This window comes from Strigops habroptila, chromosome 2 (assembly GCF_004027225.2).
Source record: "Strigops habroptila isolate Jane chromosome 2, bStrHab1.2.pri, whole genome shotgun sequence".
Taxonomy (NCBI): domain Eukaryota; kingdom Metazoa; phylum Chordata; class Aves; order Psittaciformes; family Psittacidae; genus Strigops; species Strigops habroptila.
The window spans coordinates 28,824,620-28,852,277 of NC_044278.2; the positions used below are offsets into that span (position 1 = coordinate 28,824,620).

General features: G+C 42.5%; 3 protein-coding genes across 12 annotated transcripts in view; 1 reads left to right on the plus strand and 2 right to left on the minus strand.

Moving 5' to 3' along the window:
* Positions 1-500: 500 nt before the first annotated feature.
* On the minus strand, positions 501-23,097 carry TMEM50B (transmembrane protein 50B). 8 transcript variants are annotated; one of them, XM_030471775.1, is made up of 8 exons: positions 13,653-13,750; positions 7,648-7,823; positions 6,926-7,038; positions 5,781-5,848; positions 4,641-4,733; positions 4,379-4,436; positions 2,000-2,093; positions 501-769 (listed from the first exon to the last, which is right to left on the minus strand). In XM_030471775.1, exons 2-7 carry the CDS (start codon positions 7,744-7,746, stop codon positions 2,048-2,050), a joined length of 477 nt encoding a protein of 158 aa, XP_030327635.1. In that variant the 5' UTR covers positions 7,747-7,823; positions 13,653-13,750; the 3' UTR covers positions 501-769; positions 2,000-2,047. The 8 variants fall into 8 exon arrangements, with proteins under 8 accessions (XP_030327635.1, XP_030327612.1, XP_030327620.1 ...); XM_030471769.1 differs by having other exon boundaries at positions 504-1,898; XM_030471752.1 differs by lacking the exon at positions 13,653-13,750 and adding an exon at positions 23,036-23,097 and having other exon boundaries at positions 501-2,093.
* Positions 19,758-23,155, minus strand: DNAJC28 (DnaJ heat shock protein family (Hsp40) member C28). 3 transcript variants are annotated; one of them, XM_030471660.1, is made up of 2 exons: positions 22,840-23,155; positions 19,758-21,072 (listed from the first exon to the last, which is right to left on the minus strand). In XM_030471660.1, exon 2 carries the CDS (start codon positions 21,019-21,021, stop codon positions 19,903-19,905), a length of 1,119 nt encoding a protein of 372 aa, XP_030327520.1. In that variant the 5' UTR covers positions 21,022-21,072; positions 22,840-23,155; the 3' UTR covers positions 19,758-19,902. The 3 variants fall into 3 exon arrangements, with proteins under 3 accessions (XP_030327520.1, XP_030327539.1, XP_030327531.1); XM_030471679.2 differs by having other exon boundaries at positions 23,036-23,141; XM_030471671.1 differs by having other exon boundaries at positions 22,949-23,075.
* The window catches only part of LOC115601577 (trifunctional purine biosynthetic protein adenosine-3-like), a 28,602-nt gene continuing 23,849 nt past the window's right edge, over positions 22,906-27,658 (plus strand). The window contains exons 1-2 of the mRNA XM_030471789.1: positions 22,906-22,985; positions 26,147-26,245. The gene's annotated coding sequence lies outside the window, so the exon portion shown is untranslated. The remainder of the gene's footprint in view (positions 22,986-26,146; positions 26,246-27,658) is intronic.

The following is a 27,658-nucleotide window of genomic DNA, read 5'->3' on the forward strand; positions in this document are numbered from 1 at the left end:
CTTGTACTACACCCACTTTCAGCTTAGGCTACCACAAAAGACAAACGCTCAAAGCTGTCTGTTTTCTCCTCTCAGCAGCTGTACAGAGAGCACTGGCATTCCAGTCAAAACAGATGACTTGCTGAGAAATACTCATAAGAAAGCAAACTTCTGGTAGAAAATGAGGTAACCTCAAAGAAGCTCCTGTGCTGTTCTAAAGAAAATTGTTTTTTTTAAGCAGGAACTTGCATTAAAGCATGCTGTAAGAGTCTTGCCAGAGTCAAACAGTCGCCTTGTGCTGTTCAAGGGGCTGGTGCAAGATTCTGTAAATGAGATTAGTTACAGGCCACACTGGTTTCTCACTTAGGAAAAAAAAAAAAAGCCAGCAACATTCCTAATCTCCTCAGCAAGAAATGACAGACCTAAAACCAAAAACCTTTGGTTTTACTTATTACCTGGTGTAAGACTTGCTCAAAGGTCAGTACTACTGGACTATTTACGAGTACTCCTGCTCAATTCACTAGTTTGAGAACATAAGATAAGGTTTATTGCAGTTTTCTGAAATGACAACCAAACAGACAACTTATGTACACAGCTCTGATTGATTGATTAACAGCAGTGAATCTACTGCAACTCACTGCAGGACGGTGAGGCCGGGGTGAAGTTGGTCTGGCCAGTAGCACAATTTCAGCCGCAGTATTTGCTTCATATTCTGTCCACTGGAGAGATTCCCACAAGGGAGCAATTAGATGATGAACAGGATACAGTAACCATGCACAGAAGGTATGTTCTGCAGTGTAATACCGTTTGCTCAGCAGTCTTTATAGATGGAGCATTATAAAAGCTCTTCGACACCAGGTAGATCCAAATGCTTTAAAAACCACACTGAACTCGTAATATGAAGTCACCAACAGCCAGATGAATATACAAGATCAGGCCAAAGTTATAAAGCATAATTGTTCTCCCTTTCTGCATACTCCAGCTGGAAGAAACTGGATTTCAACAACAGAATTATTCCCATAAAGTGCCCAGGAAATTTAGGAGATAAATACATTTTAACTGGGGCAAATGGCTGTCCTAAAAGTGGCAATTATTTCAAGGTAAGACTGTGAGCAATAAATACTATATCCCCACTTGAAATGCTTGCCTGTTAAATAGAAAAGGTAATGGGTAGCAGGGTAACTGTTCATTTATCAGCAAAAGGCTTCCCCTGAAGGAAATTCTGCTAGCATAATTTTAAAGATGCTAGTCCGACTCACCTTTATTCTTTATATTCTTTAAGTATGACTGGCATCAGTTTGTTGGTTTTCATTCTAATACCAGTAAATGCATAAAATACTAATTGGTATTTATTACACAGAACAGCATGAAATTAATTCTGAGGACTGTGGTGCTACCAAATGTCGTCTGTGCTACAGCAATCACAAGTCAAGAACATTTTCATTTGCCATGCGCAACCTGCTTGATAGAGGGCCTGGTTTAAAAATTCATAACCTTTTACAAAAAAATAGCTACTTTGTGTTTGTCTGAACAGTTATAAAATTCTTAAAATCAGCTTTTATCTCAGCATACAATAGAATTTCCCCTCATTAAAGGCAGGCTCAGCCGTGCCACTTCCATGCGCTGGCTACTCCTCCCGCTTACACAGGCAGCCCTTGCCTCCAGCCCTCGCAGAACTGGCTTGAGCTCTCCCATACATAAAAGCAATTACCCCTTTCACAGCGTACAGCCTTTATCCTGCTTGTTCACTAATAGCTCCCCTGAAGTCTCTGACACACATGAAGGTTTGGAAGATCAAGCCTCAGGGGTCGACAGAAACCCCTGTATCTGAAGAAATAAGCCTGGAGGTTTCAGAAAGCAAGCCTGACGTTCCCTTTTTAAGATATATACAGTCGTATGTACATATTCACAAATCTGCCCTGTGAAAAGAGGGATCTTATTACAGAAACTGTAATTTGCCTCAGTTCATTCAATTTAGAAAGCAAACCAAGAACAAATAGATGTAAATATATCTACATACATAGTACGACATAGCAACTGTGGACTAGACAATGCCATATGGGATCACTCATGCCCATAACTCTTCTGTTCTTCCAAACTTGTAGATCAGGGTACTAAAGGGAAAAAAAAATAAAAATCAGACATACATAAGGTTGGAAAGTAATTTTAATCATATCCTTAGACTCTTATACCATCTACACTGCAAATCAACATCCCCCCAGTAACCTTTATTCATGTTAGTATCTGGGGTTTGTACTTTTACTCCATTTACTATGCCTTGCTAAAACTGAGAGATCCAACTGAAGAAACTGCTCCAATAAAAAACTTAAAAGCAGCTGCCCTTCTGAAGGAAAAAAATGTGGAATTTAAGAGATTCCAGGACCAATCCCGAGAGTTACAGAGCAGCAAGTCTCATCCTGGCATCCAGCAACCAGCTGAACCTAATGCATCATGCCAGGATAAAATCTAATCTATTACATTTTTATGAGCGAATCAGAAAGAATACTGATCCTGGGGTAAGTAAGCGAGATCCAAATTACAATTTGACTTCCAAAATTCTTTTTATAAGGTTGGATGCAATTACATACTGTCGTGAATAAAAAAAATCATTGAGGGAACAAAACCAAGCATGATTTCCTCATTGTTTCTTATACTATGAATTATTTTCCTTTATAGCCAAAGAGGTGGCACAGTCATACTACATCATAAGAGAATGAAGAGGGAGGGAAATGAGAAATAGTGACCCTGAGAACAACAGTAACAAGTGATAGACACCTGGGCAATTAACCAGAGAACTACTAATACACAATGTTAAATTAAGTAAAAAACACTGGTGGAGTAATGACGAGGGCAGAAGCACGAGTCCTGAAGGAAACATGTAGTTCAAGGGATAAAAACATTGCGGAACAACACTGATGGAAGAGAATCTGATTCAATCAAAGCAAAAGTTTTGGATCAGGACAGCTAGAATGTCACTGCTGATTGACCTTCGTCTGCTCTAAGGAAAGAAGTCTGTGGCAATGGGTGGACTTATCAAATGTCACTGCTTTTTTCTTCTTTTATTTAGTAAAAAGACCGTCATTTTGTAAGTTTGAGAAGACAAAAGGAAACAAACCTAAAATACATCTACATACAGAGTACAATAACAACTAAGGGAACTAAGGGAAGACATTTTCAGAAACAAGCAGCAGCTTCAGAAGTAAGTTTATCAAACCACTGAAATAAGACTAAAGATTTCAGGCACGGTGAAACAATTCTCCAAAGCCTGCCTCCAGCAGTCCTCCATTTAAACTATGTGCAAGACTACAAAAGAGGTTTGGGAACTGCTGTTTCCTGCCAGAACACAACTGATTTTCCAAACAGGGAAGCACAGTGGAGCCAGTCAATCCAGCTCGCTGCAAAGCATTTGGTATGGTACTAGAGGAAAACTGTTAGCACAGTAATTTAAGTGGGTAAGAACTTGCAAAAGAGGAGGTTCTGTGAACTTCTGCAGTGACTGATCTTGGAACTTGCACTATTTAGTGCTTTCGTTGTCTTTTATTAAATAACAAAATCCTTGGATTACAGAGTACCTGACATAAAAAGAGTTATTACAGATACAAATATTTCCAAAGTGTCATATGATATACTTACTGATACTAAACAAAGTAAAAGGAATTGATTTAAGCGTAATATTACAAAAAGTACCATCATGCTCTTAGGAAAAAAAAGTCACTCTTAATAACTGAAAGCTCACCCAGCAGAAACAAATTTAGGTGTATCGATTGTCAGATGCCATTGGTATGAAACAGTCAGGAAAAGGGCGATAGGATCTCCCACCTAGTTCTGTTAGGATATATGGCATGGTATTTGTAGTACAGAGATGAAAGCATTCCTGACACTGACAGCATCTCATCTAGAATACTGTCTATATTCTCGGTCAGGCACATTATCAACCAGAGTGAGCTGGACTAACAGCAGCTTGAAGGAAATGAAGAGCGTCTCACGGGCTCAGAAGGGGCAAATAAAAGCGGTGGTTCTCAGCACTGGAGCAAAAGGAGTAGAAAAAAGTAGCAGAGTAAACAAAAAAAAGAAAATGTAGCTTTTAAGAAATACTTTGGTCAGTTTATGCACTGAATAATTTCACATCAGTTCTGTGTAGTATGTTGGTTTACTCAAGTGACCCAAGAGGTCCCTTTGGCTTACATGCCACCCCCCCCCCATGTTAAGGTCAGGGTGGGTAATGAACCGACAGACAGAGGGTCCTGCACTAAGAACAGCAAACGCCACAATGTGCCATGTCCAAGTCCGGAGTCAGCCTCCAGCTTTCAGAACTCACTTTCCAGGAGTATTAATGTGTACGGAAGGAGGTTAAGTCAGATACCCCTTGGAAGGAGGGATATGTGCCCAGATAACTTACCTGAAAAATATCAACGCGTTTTGGAAAAACACTGCTAATCCAGGGTAAACATTAGTGTCTGCAAAGTAAGCAACAAAGGAAACAGTAAATTCTTTTGTATTGGAAGGTGTATTTAAACAACTGTTCATAGTATCACTCTGACTACAAAACTAGATGGTATGGCTCTGCCAAGAACTCGCCACACACTTCCATTCTTCTGGATTTTCTGCCTTTTGGCTGACAGTAAAAGTACTTTGCTGTATGTGAAAATAAACAAACTTACTCTGTGTAACATACGCTCCAAAAAGAATCCACATTGAAGCAATAAGTGAACCAAACATCAGCATAAAGCCAATGAAGAGCCAGACACGAGCACCTGCAGGAAATATTAAAACCTCTGAGAACCACGTAGGCTATTACCCACAGCGACAGACAAGGTACTACTCTGTTATGACGCGATAAGTTATCTCGCTGGAGGCACAGAGGGGAAGGGTTAAACCTTGTATTAAGGACAAGATAAACCCAAATTTGCCTTCTCTAGTAGAACACGTAGTAGCTGGATTCCCCTTATTTTAGTGAGCAGACACAACTATCAGCAATTTCTCCCCATATGTAGGCAATGCCTATAACATCATTTAACACAACTTGGAGTGGACTAATGATAAGGTACTTTGCCAAAGCCATACTGTTTCTAAGGAAAAGATGGCATTCCAACAGGGTATGTAAAACTAACACTTCCTGTGCTCACTTCAGAAAGATATTTTCAGATGGGCAACATCTACCATAGCTAGGCATTACCTGCTGAAAAACGAAGATGGTGCCATTGAAAACAATCAACTTGCTCATTCGTGGGAAAGGAAAAATATTTCTATGCAAAGATTCTCTCAAGCTGACTTAGGAATGACACGCAAAAAAGGCATCATAGGCCAGTTCAAAGAAATCACTAAATCCTACCACATTTCTGGTCTGCCATTCTACAGCTCACATGAGAACAGATGCTGGGATTCGCATGGGAAATAGCAAGGGAATTACGAATGGAAGCAGAGAGAGGACAGCAAGTCCACAGACACCACAGAGTAGGTGACACGCAAAGGAAACAGAATGTTTACAGTACATTCTAAAATAAGACACTCTTGCAGAATGTCTGCTCCATAGCCTATCACAGGGCAGAAATTTATTTCTCCTAGCAGCTATACACAATTTGCAAAGGAAAGTTTAGGCGTTTGAGATACACAGAAGTTGAATTTTTCTAAGTTTACCTTTTTAACGAAGACAGTACTTATCTCCAAGTGTTAATTTTGTAAAGAAATGAACTTCTGTGAAGTTCTTAACTTCTCTGATTTCTTTAACCACCACTTAGAAAAAACCCCAACACCTAAATAATCAGTCTTTCAACTCAGCACGATTTTTAGAGTTGATTTACCTGTTCTTCCTAAGCATCCATCACTGTAGCTGTCTCCTCTCACCTGCGCATTTGATACAGCGTTTATCCTAGGAACAAAGAAAGTGTACGCACTTCTTAGAAAATCGATTTAAAGCTGTAAGTAAAAAGCTAGCTTTTTTTAAGATGCAACAAACTGGGAAAATTACTTGTCATTCTCTATAATCACATATTATTCCTTAACCGAAGGATTCTAATTGGATTTCAAGCAAACCCCATATTTGTTCCCAGGTTTTACTTCAAGTTTTACATTAACAGACAGGTAAGATGAAAGAATTGCCCTTTTAATGTCTGTAATATTCCTGGTCACTTTCTGGCTGTTCAACTTTTAAAACTACCTAAAGCCACTTCCCAGGAATAATAACAGCCAGTAATAGAGAGCTCTCATGATTCTGACACAAGTTGCTTTCCTTCACAATGAATACCGTAAGTTTTCAGTGAGAAACACCCTCTAAGGAGGGACAATGCATTTTTCTTAAAACAAGTTACACTGCTGAGGGGGAAAAAAAAAAACAAACCCACCAGAAACTTCCAGATACCAAGTGTTAAGAAGGTCTTGCATATCCACATGCATCCTTTTCTCACCATCACTGTATGATTCAATAAAAGCTATTACTTCTTCAAGCTTGCCACATTTACATCTTTATAACAACAACAGCTATACTACTGCTACCTCTCTCATTTGAGGAAGTTTCGGGCCAGAGACAGCTGTAAAAATTATTTAAAATTAGGGGTAAATGCAGTCAAATGTTTTATGTTGAAGTAAGCAACTGGGCCAGCATTACACAATTTTTGGTCTAGGAATCTAAATACTTATTATAGAAAGCCATTTGCATAAAGGAAAGTCTGCTTTCTTACATTCAGCTGAAGTGCACAGGAAAAGCAACTGACCCTAAATAGATGGAGATGCAGATAGACAGAACAATGAATAAACAGACTATGATCAGAAACAAAGGCCAGAGGTAAAACAAAAAAGGCCTTTACATTGCCATGCAAAAAGGTACAAGAAGATTACTCATAAGTCATTTACAACCAAGTGATTCAAAGTTTTATCGTATAGCACATTGTCTAGTAAAAATTGTATTTAACAGCTCATGTTTGTAAGAACTCCCTTTATACACACTTACATGAAAAAAGCTAGCGTTGAAAACACCCCACAAGTATGGAATGCATGGTTCATTTGTTCTGACTTAGGGTAAACTACTGCAGCATCTATCATTATCCACCAACCTGTGAAAAACTAGAAATAAAATAAACCAGCATCACGAGGCTGAAAGGGTACAGAGACATGCAGACAAAACATGGCAAAAGTTCATGCATACCATAGGCTTAGCTGTCTTTCAACAAGTACAAACTATTCTAGGAAGTTATTAGCTTTAAGATGGGCTCTAAATCTGTTAGATATGCAGTTTCTACATAAAACTTAACATCTTCAGAGAAGCATTTGGGTATCGGTCACATTTTCTATTCAAATTAAGTATCACTGTTTGTTTAAACTCCCTGAACAGCTTTAAAAACAAGAATCCAGATTCTAAACACGGAAGATGCAAACCATGTATAACACTGGTGTTCTAACATATCTAATTATGCAAAAAATCAAGTAGGACTGTCAATCTTTTTTCAGGAAGAGAGTGCAGAAATGGTACATCATTATCAGACAAAACGCAAAGTTATGTGACTCGTAAAAAAGCTGCCTAATAATTGCACGTAAAAAAGATCTTAAAGAAACACACAGGACTGACATGCAGTTAGGAGTGGAACTGCACAAAACTTGAAACAAAAATGGAACTGTTTGTCATAGTTCCAAATTTACCCACACAGTTCTGATTCGCATCCTCTCAAAACTTACCAATACACCAGCAACTATTGAAGCGATAGTATTTCTTCTTTCACTCCAGTCAATACACTCACATTCTGGCCAGCGGAAGTTGTCTAGGAATCCTGCCATCTCCTCAAAGATCAGATTGCTCTTCTTATTTTGTACTTACACATTAATTTTTCCATTAACAGCTTTGTCCTCAAGACCTGAAACACAGCCAAAGATGCATTTAATACAAAGTAGCAAAACCTTGAGATGTTTGACAACTCTCACGAGCAATTTCTACAATACCTGTTCTTTTTACAGAATTAAGTATTCCATTTTACCCCGTGGATTCTATATTGAGCTATATTTAAAAAAACAACTTACCCTACAAACAGAATTACAAAATAAAATCATCACACAACCCAAAAACTTAGGCGTTATATATAAATCATGATATCTGAAACAGAAAAGAAATAGAATATACTGTGTATTCCAATTAAACACAAAAACAAATGCAAGCAAAGAAAAAGAGGAAAAAAAGCAACTATTTCAATCTAGGTTTCACCTTCAAATCTAATGTCCTCCCTGGCATTAGCAGTTCAAAACAGTAAGATACATACAACAGGGCTTCCTACACAGACGAGAACGTGGTCTTTGAATCAGGCCAAGGAACCTTGCATAAGATACCCATATTTTCAGTCTCCAAATCAGACAGATAATACAGTGCCCTTCTGACAGAGGGAAAAAGGGATCAACTCAGTACATCAACAAATACCAAGGATAAAGAATGTCCCACTTCACAGAGGGAGGATCACACAGAACTTTTAAATGCGGGAAGAGAAAGCAAAGTTAATTAGTTACAAAGTGACTGAAATAAGAGAGTTCTCAAACAATTTGCTGAGACAGGAGCTGTAAAAGATTTTGCACTACACTACGGCTGTTCTCACACTGCAAGATGATGAGCACATATAGTCTGAGTGTCAGAAGTTAAGAGTATTTTCTGGTTTTCTATTTAGTATTTTCTATTTATCTAATTATTTATTAGTGACTCACAGCAACTCTTAATGCCGTTCTGGTTTGTTTTATATTGTCAACTTCTGTGTTTTCCCAAACTGCTGTAAGTAATTTCAAGATACTTGTTAAAGGCTAACAACAGACAAATGCCCTTTATGATTATGTTACAGGACAGACTGATGCAGGACATTTTCATTAAGAATTAGAAGTCTACAGCAAGAAGTGAAATAAAAATAAATACATACATAACCAGAGGTTACCTCTGTTGTGGGTTAACCCCAGCCAGCAACTAAGTACCACCTCCCCCCTCCCTCCAGTGGGATGGGAATGAGAATCAGAAAAAAGGTAAAACCTGTGGGTTGAGTTAACAACAGCTTAAAATAAAAGTAAAATGTAATAATAATAATACTGGTAGTGAAGAAAGAGAGGAAGGAATAAAGAAGTGATGTACAGTACAATTGCTCACCTCCGGCTGATCAATGACCAGCCCATCCCCAAGAAACAACTGGCATCCCCAGCCAACTCCCCCCAGGTTATATACTGGGCATGACGTGCTGTGGTATGGAATACCCCTTTGGTTAGTTTGGGTCAGGTGTCCTGCCTCTGCTCCCTCCCGGCTTCCTTTGTCCCTCCTCACTGGCAGAACATGAGAGACTGAAAAGTCCTTGATCAGAGCAAGTGCTATTCAGCAACAACTAAAACATCGGTGTGTTATCAGCACTGTTCTCACACTAAAGCCAAAACACAGCCCTGCACCAGCTACTAGGAAGAGAATTAACTCTATCCCAGCCAAAAGCAGGGCAGCCTACACTGCAAACACAGCCCACCTCCTGTGAATAAGATTAAAAAGTTTGTCCTGCTAAGTCTAGTTCCAGAAATCCATCCATAGTTATGATGCTACCTTAAAGCATTAAAATCAATCGCTCAATTCCAAAATCACTTTTACTTTTGTACAGTACCTGGGCTCAACCATGTATTTTCCCAGACTACATTTTTCCCTAGCAATTTTCAGATCCCTCTTCTTCCTATAACTTTCACACGCAATTGCCACACTGTGCTACTCCAGATTTACGACTGCTCCTACAGCCCTCCCTTCTCTTCCACTCTTAAAATGGCTCCATCTGTACCTTTTTGTTCTTCTTCAAATGTGAATGTGTCTCTTCCTCATCCTGCAGTAATCCTTCCTTTTCCCTGCCAGCTTCTTGCCCACCAACACTGGAACACAGCTCATGGTTTCCATTGCTGTCAACACCACACGGATTTCACCCTGTGGTGCAGCTGGCCACAGGTAGGAGTAAATAGAAAAAAATCCTCTGCTATTTCTTCTCCCCACTGAACACAACGATGGTTATGTCAAACCTACAGAAGTCATTACCTTGCCTGTAAATACACTTTCAGGCATTTTCGGAGTAATTGAAGCTGTATTTTTTCAAAGCTTTATTTTCCTTTGGCATTTTTTCCCATAATGGACCATTTAAATAGCATTAACATAGCTAAATGTAACCATCTCCTTCAAAGGTAACATAAAGTACTGTAATTCAGAAAACAGGTCAAGAAAAAACACTGGAAAAAATATTTCAGAAACGTCAAAAAGAAGAGAAATTATTTTTCACCCTCTACTTGGATGCCCCTCAGAGGTACCTCGAGAGGCTGGAGAAATGTGCTGACAGGAACCTCATGAAGTTCAGCATGGGGAAGTGCCAAGTCTTGCACCTAAAACAACCCCATTTGCCAGTACATGCTGGGGACCACCCTGCTAGAAAACAGCTTGGCAGAAAAGGACCTGAGGGTCCTGGTGGACACCACGTCGAACATGAGCGAGCCATGTGCCTTATAGTGAAGAGGGTGAATGGTACCCTGGGCTGTATTAGGCACTGCCAGCAGGTGGAAGGAGCTGATCCTTCTCCTCTGCTCCGCACTGGTGAGGCCACACCTGAAGTGGTGTGTCCAGTTCTGGGCTCCCAGTACAAGAGACATGGAAGTGCTGGAGAGAGTCCAACAAAGGGCCACAAAGATGATGAAGGGACCGGAGCATCTCTCCTATGAGGAAGAGCTGGGAGAGCTGGGACTGTTCTGCCTGGAGAAGAGAAGGCTCAGGGGGATCTTATCAATGTCTATAAACACCTGAAGGGAGGGTGTGAAGAGGACGCAGCCAGGCTCTCTTCAGTGGTGCCCAGTGGCAAGACCAGAGGCAATGGGAACAAAGTGAAACACAGGAGCTTCCCTCTGAACATCAGGAAACACTTTTTCTCTGTGGGAGTGACCGAGCACTGGCACAGGTTGCTCAGAGAGGTTGTGGAATCTCCATCCTTGGAGATATTCAAAAGCCGTCTGGACACACTCCTGGCCAACTGGCTCAGGGTGGCCCTGCTTGACAGGGATGCTGGACAAGATGCCCTCCAGAGCTGCCTTCCGACCTCAACCCTTCTGCAATACCTAACTAGCCTGTTAAATTATTGGAAGACCTAATGAAGTAAGTCTTCTTACTTCTACAAAACTGTTCTACTCAAAAAGGCTGAAACAAAATGAAAAAACCCCAACATTCCCTTTTTATGATTTAAAGGGGATGTGTAATTTCTTTTGTCAGCTAATATAATTAAGACAACTTCCAAACCAAAATCTGACTAGTATTTACCCTAGCAAAACTCTTTCGACTTCACAGTCAGCTCCTGGAAGACCTTCTTGCAGCTTTTCAATATATAAAAGAGGCTTATGAGAAAATTGAGACTTTTTACCAGAGCTTGTACTGACAGGACAAGAGGCAACTGTTTAAAACTGAAAGAAATGGCTTTAGATTAGATTATTAGGAAGAAGTTGTTCCCTGTGAGGATGCTGAGGTGCTGGCAGAGGTTGCCCAGAGAAGCTGTGGCTGCCCCATCCCTGGCAGTGTTCGGGGCCAGGTTGGACGGGGCTTGGAGCAACCTGGTCTAGTGGAAGGTGTCCCTTCCACATGGATGATCTTTAGGGTCCTTTCCAACCCAAACCAGTTCCATATATATGTAGGTCTCAACAACCATAGGGGAAAAAAAAAAAGAAAAAAATAACCTACATTTCAACTGTGAAAGACTAGTGCCATTACGAAGCCGAGTTTCCACCAAGACCACAAAAGCTAGGCTAAAGTTTACCCTCATATGGGTTTATATGGACACATGCGTAAGTTTTAGCCCAATTATATCCTACTACATAGACAGAAAACTCTGATTAAGACACACACATTCAGCTGGAGTTTCTTACCTGAATAAAGGCACAAAACTTGCTCTCTTGGTTTAAACTTTTACATCCACGTACTTCACGGCAAGGAAACAGGTAAAACCCCTTTCATTAGCTGTCCTTCAACGCCCTTCCTACAATCTGTCTCCTCCCCTTTTCCAAGGGCAGACAGGTTCTCCCACTGTTCTTGGGAAGCATTTCTCACTTAGGGAAGCATTTCTCACTTACGTTGAATAAACAAAAATACAAGAACACTTAAAGAACAAACTGGTGACTGAAGACAGCTATACCCACTGTAAAAATAACACGTGGTGGATGCTAGTGCTCAGATTAAAACAAACAGTATTATATTAAGGCAAATGAAGTGAAATGAAAACACAAGAATTGAAAGTCTGTGTCTCTCTCCCAGAATGAATGGATTTCACTTGAACAAAATATTAAAAGCAGCTGCAAGAAAATACAGAAAGTCTGCAAAAAGAAAACTGTCTTCAGCTCCAGAAAGGCCGTGAAACACCATCAGGTTAGTGAAGAACAGAACCTCCTATTTACAAAGGAGAAAGTAAAAAATAGACAGGAGGAAGAGAAAAATTTAAAGTCAGTAAGAAAACCCTATTTTCCTTGCAGAAGACAACAGCATCTTCTACGAGCAACCTATCAAAACATGCTTTAAGCCACATGGTTTCCCCATATGAGTGTACTATGATACTTGGTCACTGGTCGCTGTAAGAAGCTTATGTGAACATTTCTATTAAGTCCACTGTTTTTTTTAAGGGGGATCTTTAGACCACTCACTCATTTCAGTCATTATGTGTGGTTTCACTTTCAGTTTCCCACACTACTATGCTATATTGGCTAGTTTTTAAGTATTACAGAGATGGGAAGAGGGGAGAAAAAGGAACTTTTAAATGAACTTACACAAAAATCAGACTCTGTCAAAATTATCACCTTACACGAATCTGTGTGATGCTGAGCCACAGAGCACTGTGGCTGCTGTCTACAGCAAGCATTCTTTAAGAACAGTATTAAAGTTTGAAGACTTGAGCAAGGCAGGAATAAAGATCAATTCTGCAATTACCCACAGGCCTATTTTGGCTCATAAGCACAGACTAAGTGCATCGATATTTCTTTAATGGGCTCAAGCCATGACGGGGCAATATGAGGTGGAATCCCAGAGCTGCAATCAAAGTCCTGACAGTAACTGTTACGCTGAAGGAAGCACTACCTAGAAAAAAATAAGCCATTTTATGAAGATTTCCTCTTCGCACCTCAAACTTTCCTCTCAGCGCCGCCGCTCCCTTTCCCAGACGCCGTTAATGGCACTCTGAGGGAGACCCGACCGCGTCCCTGCAGCGGCCGGGTCGGGCCCCGCTACCCCCCGGTCACCCTGCCCCCGGGGGGGAGCCAGGCCCGTGACTTCATGCGGCTCGGCCGCGCTACGGCGAAAGGTCGCGGCCCCACCGTGAGCGGACGGGACGCGCGGACGGGCACCCCGCGCACCGAGGCCGGGCCGCGCCGAGCCGAGCCCCTTCGCGCTGCCCCAGCCCAGCGGGCACCGCTGCCGGGCCGGACGGGGCCGCCCGGGGCGCAGGCGGGAAGAGCCGCTGCCGCTCCCCACGGCGCACCGGGGCGCGCGAGGGCCGTTGGAAGCGGGCGGGCGCTGCCGGCGGGCACGGGTACCCCCCCGCTCCCCTCCCGCAAACACCTCCTCCCCCCGCCCTGCAGCAGCTGCGGCCGCCCCCGGCTGCACCGGCCGCGCGCTGCCCGCGGCCCCCCTCGCCCCGCCCTCGGCGCCGGCGGAGCGGCACGAACAGAGCGACCGCACGTACCCCCCGTCCTGGGCGAGACTCTTCCGCCTGCGGCGAGCGCGGCCGCGGGGGCTGAGACACCCGCGAGCGACGCGACCCACCGCCAATCGCAACCCAGCACTGCGCGTCACCAGAGGCGGGGTGAGCATGGGGCACCGCGATTGGCCGACGCGGCTGCCCACACCAGCGACCAGAGGGACAGGCGGCAGGAGGGGCCGGCGCAGGCCCCGCCCTTTTCCTTCCTGGGCGGGGCACTGTGGCCTCTCCCCCCGCCGCGTGCTCCCCACCACCCCCCCCGTTTGGGCTGGGCAGCGCCTCAGGTGCCCACAGCCACCTCCCCCGCCACCTATGAGCAAGGCTGGACGGAGGCTAGTGGCAGGTGTCCCTGCCTGTGGCAGTTCTATTGGAACTAGATAAGTTTTAAGGTCCCTTCCAACCCAAACCAGTCTGTGATTCTGTGTTCTATGCCAGCTTCCACTGTCCCAAAGGTAAAGCACAATATGCTCATCTTAATGTTTTCCAAGCACCTCCCATATACAAATATATAAACTTCACTACAAAACACCATTGTGGCTTACCCCTAGGCTGAATTTCATAAACCCAAACAGAATTAATAAGCAATTCTGAGTTCCTCTTTCAGCTGTCCAGGAAGAAGTATCTGCATTATTCCTTTCTGACTTCATGGCATTTCCCAGCCACAGTCGGTGCAGTAACTGCACCACTGCTACGCCACCCTCAGCAGCAGCCTGCTGATGCCCACATCCTTGCTCCTCATAGTCTCAATTCCCCAATACAATAAGCGAACAGGGTTTGGGGCTGAGCCAGCAGGGTGCCCTGCCCAGTACTGCTCACCCCAGCACCTCTCCGTACCTGCCATGGCCAGGCAGAGCCAAGAGTGTTTCTACATGTTTCAGTTGCACAATGGATGTGAATAGATGTCTGCTTGCAACATGGTTTTGAACATGCCCAAAATATACCAACCCGAAATTTTTGACTCTCAATGAATTCCCTTTGACACCGAATTAAAACAAGTACTCCATTGAGTATAGAGACACAATCATGGATAAGGCTACAAGGATCCTCAAGATAAGGAAGGCATGTAACAAGGACCAGATATCTTCTCTCAAATCAATGTAGGCCTTCCTCCTGTTGATAAGGCCTGAGAAATAGATAAACAGCTGCACAAGAAAACAACTCGAGGAGCCTCACAGGGTCGTAAATTTGACCAAACAAGAACATATAGCTAATTGGAAAGACTAAACATGCATTCTGACGTCCTTAACTAACGGATTTCCATAAGAGGGTAAAATGGGGGGGGGGATTCCTCCCCAACCAACCACCATGACCCTCAAAGACCACTACTCGAATTTACAGTGCCTGCACTGTGGCCTTGTCTACCCAAATTACGATATGCAATGATTAACGAGAACTGGGCGGGCATTTCACAGAATTATGATATGTATATAATAAAGGCATGTAAACTGCCTCTTCTCAGTGTGCATGTTAGGCAGATATCCCCCATGCACCACAGTAATTAAGTAATAATTACCCACAGTAAAGTAATGTTGGCTTTCTAACCTGTCACTCTGGTTGGAGAGGTTATTTTCCCAGATTTTGGTGACACCTTCATCCTTCCCACATGTGGGATTCGGTTCTCTTTTTCTGTCTTTCTGGCCTATTTCTTGCCAAAGCATCGGAAAAAGAGCTTTACCAGCACCAGAGATACCTTAAGACAGACACATCTTCTTGTAAAATACAGACTGTTGCCTATTATAAAAGATTTGATGTCAAGATTTTAGAGATACTAAGGGGGAATGCTGCAATTGAATTAAGTATCAAAATTAGGAAAGTGATTAGTTTGAAAATTCACACTCTGGTAAGATTAAAAAACCCCACAGAATCCATCTGAAAAGCCAGAAGTAGAAATTGAAGAGTGGAAGAGGATAAACAAAAAAAAAAAAAAAAAAAAAAGAATGCATTTCAAGAATATTGCTCAAGAACGATGAAGAGCAATACAGGGCACTAAGTAAAGGAGCACTGTGAGAAAGGCAGTGCAAAATAAATATGCAACCAAATGGCAACAGAATATTCAGTTCCTTGTTAAAAGATGGTTAAACTTTGGCCCCCTAAAATCCCACGCAAAAGCTAAAAGTTGTACTCAAAGCCTTCTACTCTTCTTATCAGTCCCCGTCCTTTTTTCCTTCATTTGTATGCGCTCACTGTGTTCCACCAGGTCTGCAGCTAAGCCACAGAGAAGAGACTATCCATCACAGAAAGGGTCAGTGTGAACAGTTGTTTCTCGCTTACGATGCTCAGCACCGTACCATAAAGTTTGTAACAAAGCTCCTGCTTTGCTATTCATTTAGAAGGACCATAGCCTTTTTTTTTTTTTCTTTTTTTAGTAATTCACATGCGTCTACTCTCCAACTTCCTTCCCTGTTACTACATGTGCCACCTTCTTTCCACTCTTACCTGGAAGCATTACATGTTAACCTCCTCTCTCCTTTCCAGGCTCTTCCTATCAGCTCCTATCAATTCTCCCTCACACACACACACGCACCCGCCCCCCATGCAGACACACATTTGTTTTCTTCACAGCTGTGGGAAGGTAAACTGTGTGGTGGCCACATCCAGGCAGACAGAACTCGTTGGGAAGTAACTTCAAGGGGGCACACCACACATCCCCTTCTCCCTCACAGCGGCAGTTTCTCCCAGTAAGAATAAAGATTTACCACTTGTCTTTCTCTCTTACAGCACACCCTGCTCTTGCTTCTCATGACTTCTATTTCTTCTCCTCAGAGCCTTCTCTGTAACTCCACATGCATCCTGAGAGCCATTATTACCCTGAAACAGAAAGATATTCAGCATGCCTCAACATTTACAGCATATATAGAAACTCTTGGGTTTACAAGACATACTGAGATGTTATTTCAGATAGCCTACAGCTGTACGTCTTCCCTTTTATTGGAAAACACTACCATGTACAATTGTACAGCTTGCTGATAGCGTGTGAAAGCACCATCAGATTGTTGGGCAGAGTACTCACCCTGAGAAAACCTGATACCTCAATTAATATATCTTAATAATAAACATAAATAATATTTTGTCTTGATATTAAGATGTCATCTAGCTAAGCCTTTCAAGCTGCAAGCTATATGGTAATCAGACCAACACATAGGGAATTCTGGGAATAAGCAACATGTATTCATGTCTGGAATCGACAATGATTTCATCCTTTTCAGGTCAGTAATAAGGTAACTGTTATCAAATTCAAATTAACAGTCTAGTGTCAGACAGAAAAATTACTTCTGAGCGCCATACTCTCCTGGGATTTTCTAATTCATATGCAGTACTTGCTATTACTTGTTCTAGATGTACTGACTAAATACTGCTTTTAAGATTTTGTGAGCTCAGAGCAACAAAAAATAGACAGCCCTGCAAAAATACACTCCTCCACACACCTGGGGAAAAGAAAAATCTAAATTCCTTTTTTCATCATCATTGCCATAAATGTTGAAGAAGTGGATTTTTTGTGCCTGGCAATTTTTAATGACAACAGCGCAAGGCTGATTTAAAGTGCTGAGAGTCAGGACACATCTACTCAATTTGACACCAAGTAGTTTTAAAAGAAACATAAAAATCACTCAGTGTGCTGACTCATCCATTATGGCAACTTAAATATTTAAACTGCTGATACTTATCTTCATTGTGAGCCAAAGTGGATTCCATCAATGCTGGATTTATTGCAATCTGGTTTCTATTTACTCTTGTGCAATGAACTCAATTTGCAATTAGCTCTTTTCTAATCTGACACTGGATTAGTTTAAACAGCAATTCAGTCCCAATTCCTGTAGCTCATAATGCAAATCAAAACCTGATCTTTTAAAAAAGTACTATCTCAAAGAACTTCCATAAAAGCATGTTTTAGTTTTCATTAAAAGCAAGAATGCATGGATAAGTTATTGAAATAAATAGACATTCATACACACAGCTGCTAAAATGAGTGAGGAGCTTATGAGGTCAAAGCCTTCTGGTACCACCCCTGGTCCAACGCAAGGATCTCAATAAATCCTACCCACTAGTGTACCTCTGCCTCCTAACTGAATCTTCACAGAAAGGAAGTAATAGCCATGCTCTCATCCTTTCAGCTAACACCAGGGCATGGCATAGCACAAACATCCCAATGGCGCGACCTATGGGCAACAGATGCATCTGCACATAGCGCCATTCTCCCTACTTTTCCTCCCTTCATTCCTACAAAAAGGTATGTTAGAGGAGGCTGAGGTTAGCCCTATTTTCTAAAACATGACAAACATCTTGTCATTATTACTTATTTGCTGTATCACAAAGGCTTGAAAGACCTACAGTGTTTACCAGTAAACAAATGCCATTAAATTGTATCAGTAGATTATATAATATCCTCTGACAAACAATATTCCAATTAGTCCATTGTACCAACAAATATAAATAATGTCCTACCTGCTGGTTAAGACCTCACCTAGACGAGCAAGAGCACAAAGACCAAAAGAATCACATGCAGTGTTTGCTACCTGCCCACAAGCAAATGCATTAAACCAGACTCTGCTGATGCTGGGGCATCTGCCAAAGGATGGATGTGACCATCACGTAGCTTTCCTTTCTGAAACTCTAAGAGCAGAAACCCCCCTCCCTGGCATACCAGAGACTGTGGGACACCTTCCTAAGGACTGGCAGGGTATAGCACAACTCCTGCATGGGTGCAGACTGTGACAGTCTGGGTCACAGAGGCATGAGTGAGAAAGGAGGCCTGCACAGATACTGATGTATCCAGCGACACCTTTCCATAGGCAAAGTCCCCCAGGAAAATCAGATTGTGTGGAGAGCTGAGAGGTTACCAAAAATAAATACAACTTTGGCACCATGGAGATTATCCACCCTCCAAGCCACTGCCCAGAAACTCTAATAATACAGCAGTATTTCACAGCAAGTTCTTTTATACCAGTATTCTTAAAACATTTAAATGGTGCAATTACTTTTGAAAAATAGTACTCCCTTCTCCTCTTGCTTTCAAAAAGCCCTGTGACTAGGGTATAGTTTTGGGCAGGCTTCCTCATTTACTCAGATTTGCTTTCTGAGACCTCCTTCTGTGTTAAAAGCCAAATCCAAAAATGGACCTCTGCAGAACGTACAGCCCAAGTCCAGACATCCAGAACCCTCCTTTCATTCCCATTTCATTTAACCTTGAAGAGATGAATGCACTTTAAAAAAAAAAAAAAGGCACAAAACCTGTCAACAATTTATGAGCTGTAAGCATTTAAACAAGATAGGATAAAGGTCAAAGTAACAGGGCACAGCAAGACTTTTACTTCCACTTTGTCCTTAATGTGTTTTTGTTATGCCTCAGTTTCACCTTTTGAAGAGGTAACTGTACAACCACCTCAACACCCTTTCTTTAACACTGCTAAAGGCAAGTGTTAATTTTGATTTAAACAGAAGCAAAGCAAGCTGCAAAAAAATAACTGATTTGTTCCTGTTGTGGCTTAACCCCACCTGGCAACTAAGCCCTGCAGAGCTGCCTGCTCACTCCCCATGGCAGGATGGGGGAGAGATTCAGAAGGGTAAAAGTGAGAAAACTCACGGGTTGAGACAGAGACAGTTTAATAGGTAAAGCAAAAATCATGTGCACGAGTAACGCAAAATAAGGAATTCATTCACCACTTCCCACCAGCAGGCTGGTGCTCAGTCACCCCCAGGAAAGCAGGGCTCCATCACATGTTAACAGGTACTTGGGAAGGCAAATGCAATCACTCTGAATGTCCCCCCTTCCTTCTTCCAGAACTTTCTATGCTGAGCATGATACCATGTATGGAATATCCCTTGGGTCAGCTGAGGTCCCAGTTATGTCCCCTCCCAGCTCCTTGTGCACCCCCAGCCTACTCGCTGGCGAGGTGGTGTGAGAGGCAGAAAAGGCCTTGGTTCTGTGTAAGCACTGCTCAGCAGTAACTAAAACATCCCTGACTTGTTTCCAGCACAAATCCAAAATGTAGCCTCATACCAGCTACTGGAAGAAAATGAACTCCAGCCTAGCCCAAACCAGCACAGTTCCTTAGCAATGTTCACAAATAAATCAATTAAGGACCTGAAAACTCACATCAGACAACCCATGTCCTTTTAATTGGTGTAACAGTGCACAGCTGGCTTTTACATTTTCAGTGTACCTGAAATTTCTCTAGGGTTACAAGTTTTGTTAATAAAGTGCATTCAAAATCTTGACAAGACAGATAAATTAGTGTTATTTCAATGTATGGTTTAACCACTTCAATAGAGAAGACTTCCACCCAAACCTTTTAACATTTTCCTCTTCATTTTCCTTTGTGTCTGAATTAGAAACCTCTCCATTTTCCATCAACGCTTCATAAGTCTTTTGTGCTCGACCAATTTCTTTGTCTGCACTGAAGTGCACCATTTGTCTGCTCAGAATAGGAACAACTAAATTAAAGTTGTCAATTCTTTTGTTTAATTTCCTGATATCTTCTGTGAATTGCTCACAAATACGATTCCATTGCTTTTGCCTGTATGGCGTCATTGGCTCTCCAAGCTTGCGTCTAGTTGCCACTATGCTCTTCCTCAACCGCTCAATAGTTTCCCTTATTTCCTTCTGCAACAGGATCCACTCTGGCTGGTACCCGTTGTCTATCAGAATTCTGTTCAAGTTGTGAGTCATAGGGTCGACATGTGGACAGTCTGAAAATTTCTGCAGAGGTTTCCCTTTGCCGCTGAGGTTGTCAAAGTCTCCCTTTGCCATTGATTCCTGGATGAGATCCTCCACCAACCGTTCAACCGCCTGAGTTATCTTCACCTTTTTGCTCTGCCTCACATCTTTGGCTTTCATCAGGTCAGTCGTGACAAACTGGCTTTCAAGTCTCTGCTTCCGGTACTCCAGCACTTGTTCAGTCGCGCGGTCTACACGAAATTGCATGTACTGCTTTTCTCTTTGGCTCGGTGTTCCAAACCCCACACCTTCAAAACTCAAGTAGTGCCTATGCTGTGGTGCTTGCATTTTGAACGGATCTTCCTCCTCTTCATTATTCTCGTTTGCTTTCTTTTTGGTCATTGCGTCACCGAGCACCACTCGGTACGCCTCTTCTACTTTCATAAATGCTTCGGCATCAGCTGTGGCAGAACCACTGTCCGGATGGTATTTCTTGGCAAGACTTCGATACGAGTTTCTGATATCATCAAGGGAACATCCTTCCTCAAGCTCCAGGATTTTGTAAGAGTCCTTGATGTTCCTTTTAGGTTTAAAACCCGACAACATTCTGTTGCCACAAATGTAGGGAAACACCTTCAGGTTTCTTGGAATCATTGCTTCACGCACCATTAAATGACGCCCTACGCTGTTAGTCAGCATGACAAAGCCACTTTGTATTCCTTCAGATGCAGCTACATTATAAACAATGACCTATAAACACATTTTTATAAAAATGGTGTTAAATATGCTTTTCAAAAGAACTTACATGATTAAAGTCTTAAACTAGTTATATTATGTTAAGAAATCCCTACAGCATTTCAGAACAGCACGCAATGTTCTTTTCTTCTACAGATTAATACTGAAATCTGCATTTCTCATTACTATTGAAGTAGTAGTATTACAAGGTAAATGAAAACTAATTCACAATCTAGCTTTCTCTTTGTATAGCAGCCATAGCATAGGTCTGTTTTGCACGGCAGAATTCCCCAAAGGCTGAAGCTTCATTGCCTTTCTGCAAAGGCAGTGCACTGTAAACTGGAAATATGCTTTATTTCCAGTGAAATAAAGGGGAACGGGAACTGTTGAAACAAACTTCTCCCTTTCCTCTCTACACCTACATTCGGCCATCACCCGAATTTTCTATTCACACACATTAGTGCCTCAAGATCCACTACCTGGTACATTCTCAAACGATTTCATTACAGTTCTCTTTTGGTATTTCACAGCAACAACTTAAGTAGCATTCAGATTATAGATTCATTTAGATTAACTCTCGTGTTCCAGCAGGGATCTTGCATCCTAGTAGCCAACCTCCTTTGCTTGTGCCAGGTAAGGTTACAAACCTGGAACTCAGCACAGTTCAATAGCATACAGTGTCTCATCCTGTCAGGAAAACCAGTGCTTCTGAATCATTCTGGGAAACAGCAAAAGGAGCACCTTTAGCAAATGACAACCTAAGTAAGTCTTCACATAATGTCAAAAGAAAGAAAATATCACACAAATTGCATACGCAACTCCTAACTTCTCTTTATGAATTAAAATCCTAAAACAAATGCCTCATATGAGGTACTAAAGAGTCTCCTTTCACAGTATCTCCAATATACCCACTGCTGACTGCCTTTCCAAACAAAAGACTAGGTTAAAACAAGGTTAAGTTTAAGGAATAGTGTTTATGTCCTGCATGTAACAAACTGCCCTTCTGCATTAGCCTGGCTGAAAAGAGAATTGAATGGAGATGTACTTGGGACTGGATGAAAGACTGGATCAATCCTGAACATTTTCAGCTGATTTTGACCCAGGTAACGTATTAAGCCATCAACTTGTGTTCATTATAATGCATGTTATCAACATGGGTGATTCTTTTTCATTCATGATATAGATTAGTGATTTCTTTCCCTTGAGGTGGCTGGCAAACATAATAAGCTAGTTTCATATGGCCATAAATATCCACGTAACTACTACTTAAATGTAAAGATGAAAACACTTTTGATATTCAGCATCCTGATCAGCAGCCAGGCTTTCTCATAACCTGATCGACTTGATTTTAACATATCCGTGCTTAAAGCCCTGTATCAAACCGCACGCACAGCACTCGCTCTGCAGCACCCAAGGGTGCCGGCTGCGGGTGTTTATTCCCCAGACAGTTAAATTCAGCTCTCCACAATGGAGCCCGGTATGGGGAGACAGGACCGACACCCCCTTTCCGCCGGGACAGGCCGCGGAGGGCGGGGGCACGGAACGGGGCCTTGCGCACGGACCCGCCCTCCCTTCGCGCCCCCCTCCCGTTAGGGCCCCCATGGCTGCCCCCCAACCGGCGCCGGGGACTGCCGAGCGCCCTGCGGCGCTGTGCCGCAGGAGGGCCGAGGGAGGCGGTTACTGTCAAGCGAGGAGCTGGGCGCCCGGCACGCCTCACGTCCCCATGCCGGCCGGGGGAGGCTCCCCGCACCGCGCCCACAGCCCCCCTGCCCGGTACCTCACCTGCTCCCCGCCGCCGCCCGCCCTTCCCCCGCCCGCCCGCGGGGGCACGGCAAGTGCGGCAGAGCGCCAGCAACTGAGGAGAAGGAAGAGGAGGGGCGACTGCTTTTACCCTTCGCCCAAGGACAGGCGGCCTGTCCTAGCTCCGGGTGAGCGCATGTGTGTCCCGGGACGCCGGCCCGCCCGCCGCGCCGCTCACCGGCGGAGGGAGCCCGAGGCCTGCCGCGGCCGGCGCGGGGGCACGTGACCAGGCTGCGCGTGAACGGGCAGCGTGAAGCGGGAAGGCGCGCGTGCGGCGGTGGCCGTGGCGGGGTCGGGCGCGTGCGCAGTGTGGCGGGGGGAGCGGTGGTGCGGTGTAGGGCGCCGCGGTCATAGAATCGTAGAATCAACTAGGGTGGAAAAGACCTTTGAGTTCATCGAGCCCAACCGTTAACCCAGCACTGCGAAGTCCACCACTAAACCATGTCACTGAGGGCCTCATCTACACGGTTTGTGAACGCTTCCAGGGAGGGTGATTCCACCCCTGCCCTGGGCAGCCTGTTCCAATGCCTGAGCACCCTCTCTGTGAAGAATTGTTCCTAACATTCAATCTAAACTTTCCCTGTCGCAGCTTGAGGCCATTGTGTCTTGTCCTATCACTCGTTACTTAGGAGAAGAGACCAACCGCACCTCACTACAACCTCCTTTCAAGTAGTTGTAGAAAGCGATCAGGTCCCCCCTGAGCCTTCTCTTCTCCAGACTAAACCCCAGTTCCCTCAGCCGCTCCTCATCACACTTGTGCTCCAGACCCTGCACCAGCTTTGTTACGCTTTTCTGGACCCACTCCAGCAACTCAGTATTTCTTTGTAGTGAGGGCCCAGAACTGAACCCAGGATCTGAGGCGTGGCCTCACGGGTGCTGAGTACAAAGGGACAATCACTTCCCTAGTCCTGCTGGCCACACAATGGGGGTGTATGGGAAGTGCAGCTTTTCATGTTGTTTTTAATGTGTACATTTACACATGTAGACCTTAACTACTTTATAGCTTTTGTTCTCCTGAGTGAATTCCACCTTAGTAGGTGGTAAGTTCCCCCACCTCTTCATGGACTTGTGAAATGGCTTCCCTTGCAGTACTTACCCAGACAAAGGCTTAGTCTTTCACAGCATCCTCACCCTTGCCCATAAGATGGTTTTCAAAATGCTGTGAGGGCCCCTAAGCAGCCGTGCTAGCAGCAGGATAAGCTGCCATTCACTGGGCTCACCCGGAAAGGCTGTGCCAGGCGTGTAGTGACCTGAGCTCCTGGCCTCCGCTGCCTTGCTGTGGGGCAGGTAATGCCGGGGGGGGGGGGAGGGAATCCTACAGCCTCCATGCATGGCATCAGCTGGCTGTTGGGAAATGGTGAAGAAAAAAGCTAAAGAAAGCCAAAGCCAAGAAACAGTTTACATCCTCAGCCCGGAAAGGAGGACCCAGATGCATGAACTGGAGGCCCAGCAGATGGAAGGCAACAGTTTATTTCCTCCCTGAACACCAGGGAGGAATGTATTATATTTATTTTTTTATGTATTATAAAAAATAATTTAAAAAAAATCCTTGTGTTTTTTATTAATGGTACTTGATGGGGTATGGATGAGCATGCAGCATATCCAGCCAATGCAATGGTGGCGTTGACGTCTGAAAGGAAGCAACAACTGCACAGAGCAATCTATCTGCTTCGTTTTACAGCTTCCAGTGTTATACCCTGGCTGCTCATCTTGATATGGCTTTGCCAGTATGCTATCTTGGTGAATAAACAATTCTAAAATCCATTGTTTCAAAGAGATTTTTTTCTTCTATTCATTAGGTAGTGGTGTTCTGCATTTTTTTGATTTCAAATTCACCTTTTGTGAAAGTCAGATTCTGATATTGGAAGTTTCCATGTATATTGCCTTTATCTACTGCATATGCACTTCATCACCTAGGAAAACAATTTGATCAAATAATTGCAATACAAATTGACTTGCTGAAATGAATGCAAGTTTAAATTGTCTTCTGCTGGCCGGTCATGTAGCAGAGAGATGTTTCGGGGCTGTGCGAGTTCTGTTTCTGGCTTAAATTGTCACAGCCTTCTGACTAGAAGAAAAAATCCAAAAACCACTGTAAAAGAGAGAGAAATTCTTATGAGAAATAAGAATTTTCTTTTGTTGTGATGGTTTGCTCTTCAGTCACAGGTAGAAAATATAGAACTGTGAGTTTGCAAATCTAAGGAAAGCAGTCCACAGATACCTGGTAAGTGATGCTGAAGACTACTGTAGGACGCATGTCTTCTTAAACTGGGAGGTTCAAGTACAGCATCTGTTCAATAACACATAAGCTGTTAATTCTGTAAAAGTTTTAAATAAACTTCACTGATTTCCTTAAAAATTTGTTTTAGTGGTGTGAAAGCAATGGCTTGTGTTTCTGTTAATGTGGGGGTTTTATTTCTCATTGCCTAATTTAAGACACACAGATACTACTCAGTGCTCTATTGGGATACATTAATTTTGTTTTCAGCAAGAAGTGGTAGCACTGCAAGCTTGCCAAATGTTAACCAAAGGATTTCAGATACTACCATGAAAGAATTAGGATAGTGAAGAGGATGGTATAAGAACCAGTGAAGAATAAAATGACAGGTATTATATACACTGTATCTCTGGCACTGCTTGTATTAAATTTCTTCAGAATGTAAAAAGAGTAGTATTTAAGGGGGGCACAATTCCCCCTTAATAAGGAATAAATATTCCCTGCTAGATATTAAAATAACCTTTATATATATATTTCTAAGGGCATATCCCATTACAATGAGTAGGTCTGTGGGGGTTATGTGTGCAAGCTTTAACTGCAATGTTTCTGTTTAGCTGTAATGGTTGGACTTGATGATCTTAAAGGTCTTTTCCAACCTAGTTGATTCTATGATTCTATGTTTTATTTTTACAAGTTGTCTTTGAGATTCTTTACTTGTCAGAGGATATAAAATTACTCTTAACATGGAAACTGAGCAATGATCTCATATTGTATGAGAATGGAATATGAGCAATGATACCATATTGTAGCTCTTTTTGTTTGGTTTTTTTTCACTAGGGTTGAATACCATTAACATTGTAGGACTGATTGGTGGGGAGGAGTTGTTTTTGTTGTTAGCTGAGGAAAAAAGGAAAGAGAGAAGAATGGTCCATGCTGCTGAAGTCTATGGAAGGTTTGTTTTGAAGGGCGGGTGGCATTAAGGGGATCCTGCTGGGGATTCTACTGTTAGGCAGTATGCAGGTCTGTCTGTTTCTTTCTCTGTCTGTTTCTCACCCTTCTCCTTGGCTTTAGGAGGTCAGAAATCATTTTGATCTGAAGCAGGAGGTGAAGGAAGAACTGTCTGGAGGACTCTTCAGTCTTTTGTGTGGACAAACAGCAGGGTGTGACACGGTAAGGGAAGATTATTCAAGTGAGACATTCTCTTTCAGCCTTTCCACTAGGACCAACTGTCTTACCAGCTTGCTTTCTTCCATCATGCTTTTGAATTGCTTTGCAAAAAATGTCATTAATGTCCTTACTGTGATATGAAATGGAAACGTGCATTTTTTTTCCACAGGGTGGGAGGCATTGCTTGGTTTCATTCTCTTCCCGGTCAGGAACTTTAATCTATATTTTGCCTTAGAAAGCTTCAGTGAATTATGAAATTATATTTAAGGGAAAAAAATAATTATGCTTTCAAAACCACTTTGCATTTTATTAGTAATGATTGGACCGTGGTGCCTAATGAAGCTTTATAGAGAGCATGTTGATGTCTTTGTTAGAGATAGAGCAGCTGTAACCCTTTACTTTTAAGTTCACAGCAACTTCCTAATGACTCCGGAATTATTTATTAAGCAGTGACAGAAGGAAAGACAAAGTCTGACATATTGGACAGTTACACAGTATAAAGACTTAGAAAAATCTATTGCAGGGAAATCGGTCTGGTGACTAATAGAGGATTAAACATATGCTCTGTGTTTACATGCATAGAGTGCAATACTTAAAATTAGTCTCTTAGTTAATCCACAATCATCTGTAGTTCCCATGAACAGGCTACTCGAAGTACTAACATTGTACTTGAACAATTTAATAATAATGAAAATATATACAGTTACATTTTATTTTGTTGATATTAGGTTAAGACATCTTAATACTCTCTCAGGAACTTTAAATGTGATTATTGATTTATCACAGTTCTATGAACTTGTTTCTGAAATATTATACCTCAGTGTCACCATTTAGCTTCTGTTTGCCTTTGGAAGCTATGCAATGAACTTGAACCAATGGCTATGATTTCCTGGGAAAAGAATGCTGATATGTGACTTGCAAAGCTGGTGTTTTATGGTGTCTTTAATGTATTATCTATTTCCTGGGTAAGGACTGGTTTATGCCATAAGCGGCTTCCTTAAAGGTCATGTTCTGCGGTGTTTTTTCTTTCTGACATTTGTCCACATTCAGCACATACAGAAAAATTAAGTTTGCAGATGTGACCTACATTGAGTATGATAATATTCCTGAAATATATCACAACTAATTTACCAAGTAATATTACTGAGGAACTGTTTTAAATGTCAGTGTGCTAGTGAAATTAACTGTTGTTCTTTTATTGAGCATGCTGTTCAATTGTCAAAGTATAAAATCTGTTTTGAAGATTGTCTTTGCCATTTATTACTGAGGATTTTTGCACTCAGATAAGTTCCTAGATTGACTACAGTGGTTACATTTATCAGGTAAGTTACCTAGAGTATTTGTATGAAACTTTCAGTCCTGTCCTGTGTAGTTATGCAAAGGACTTGATGAAACCTTGTCATGACAAGATTATTT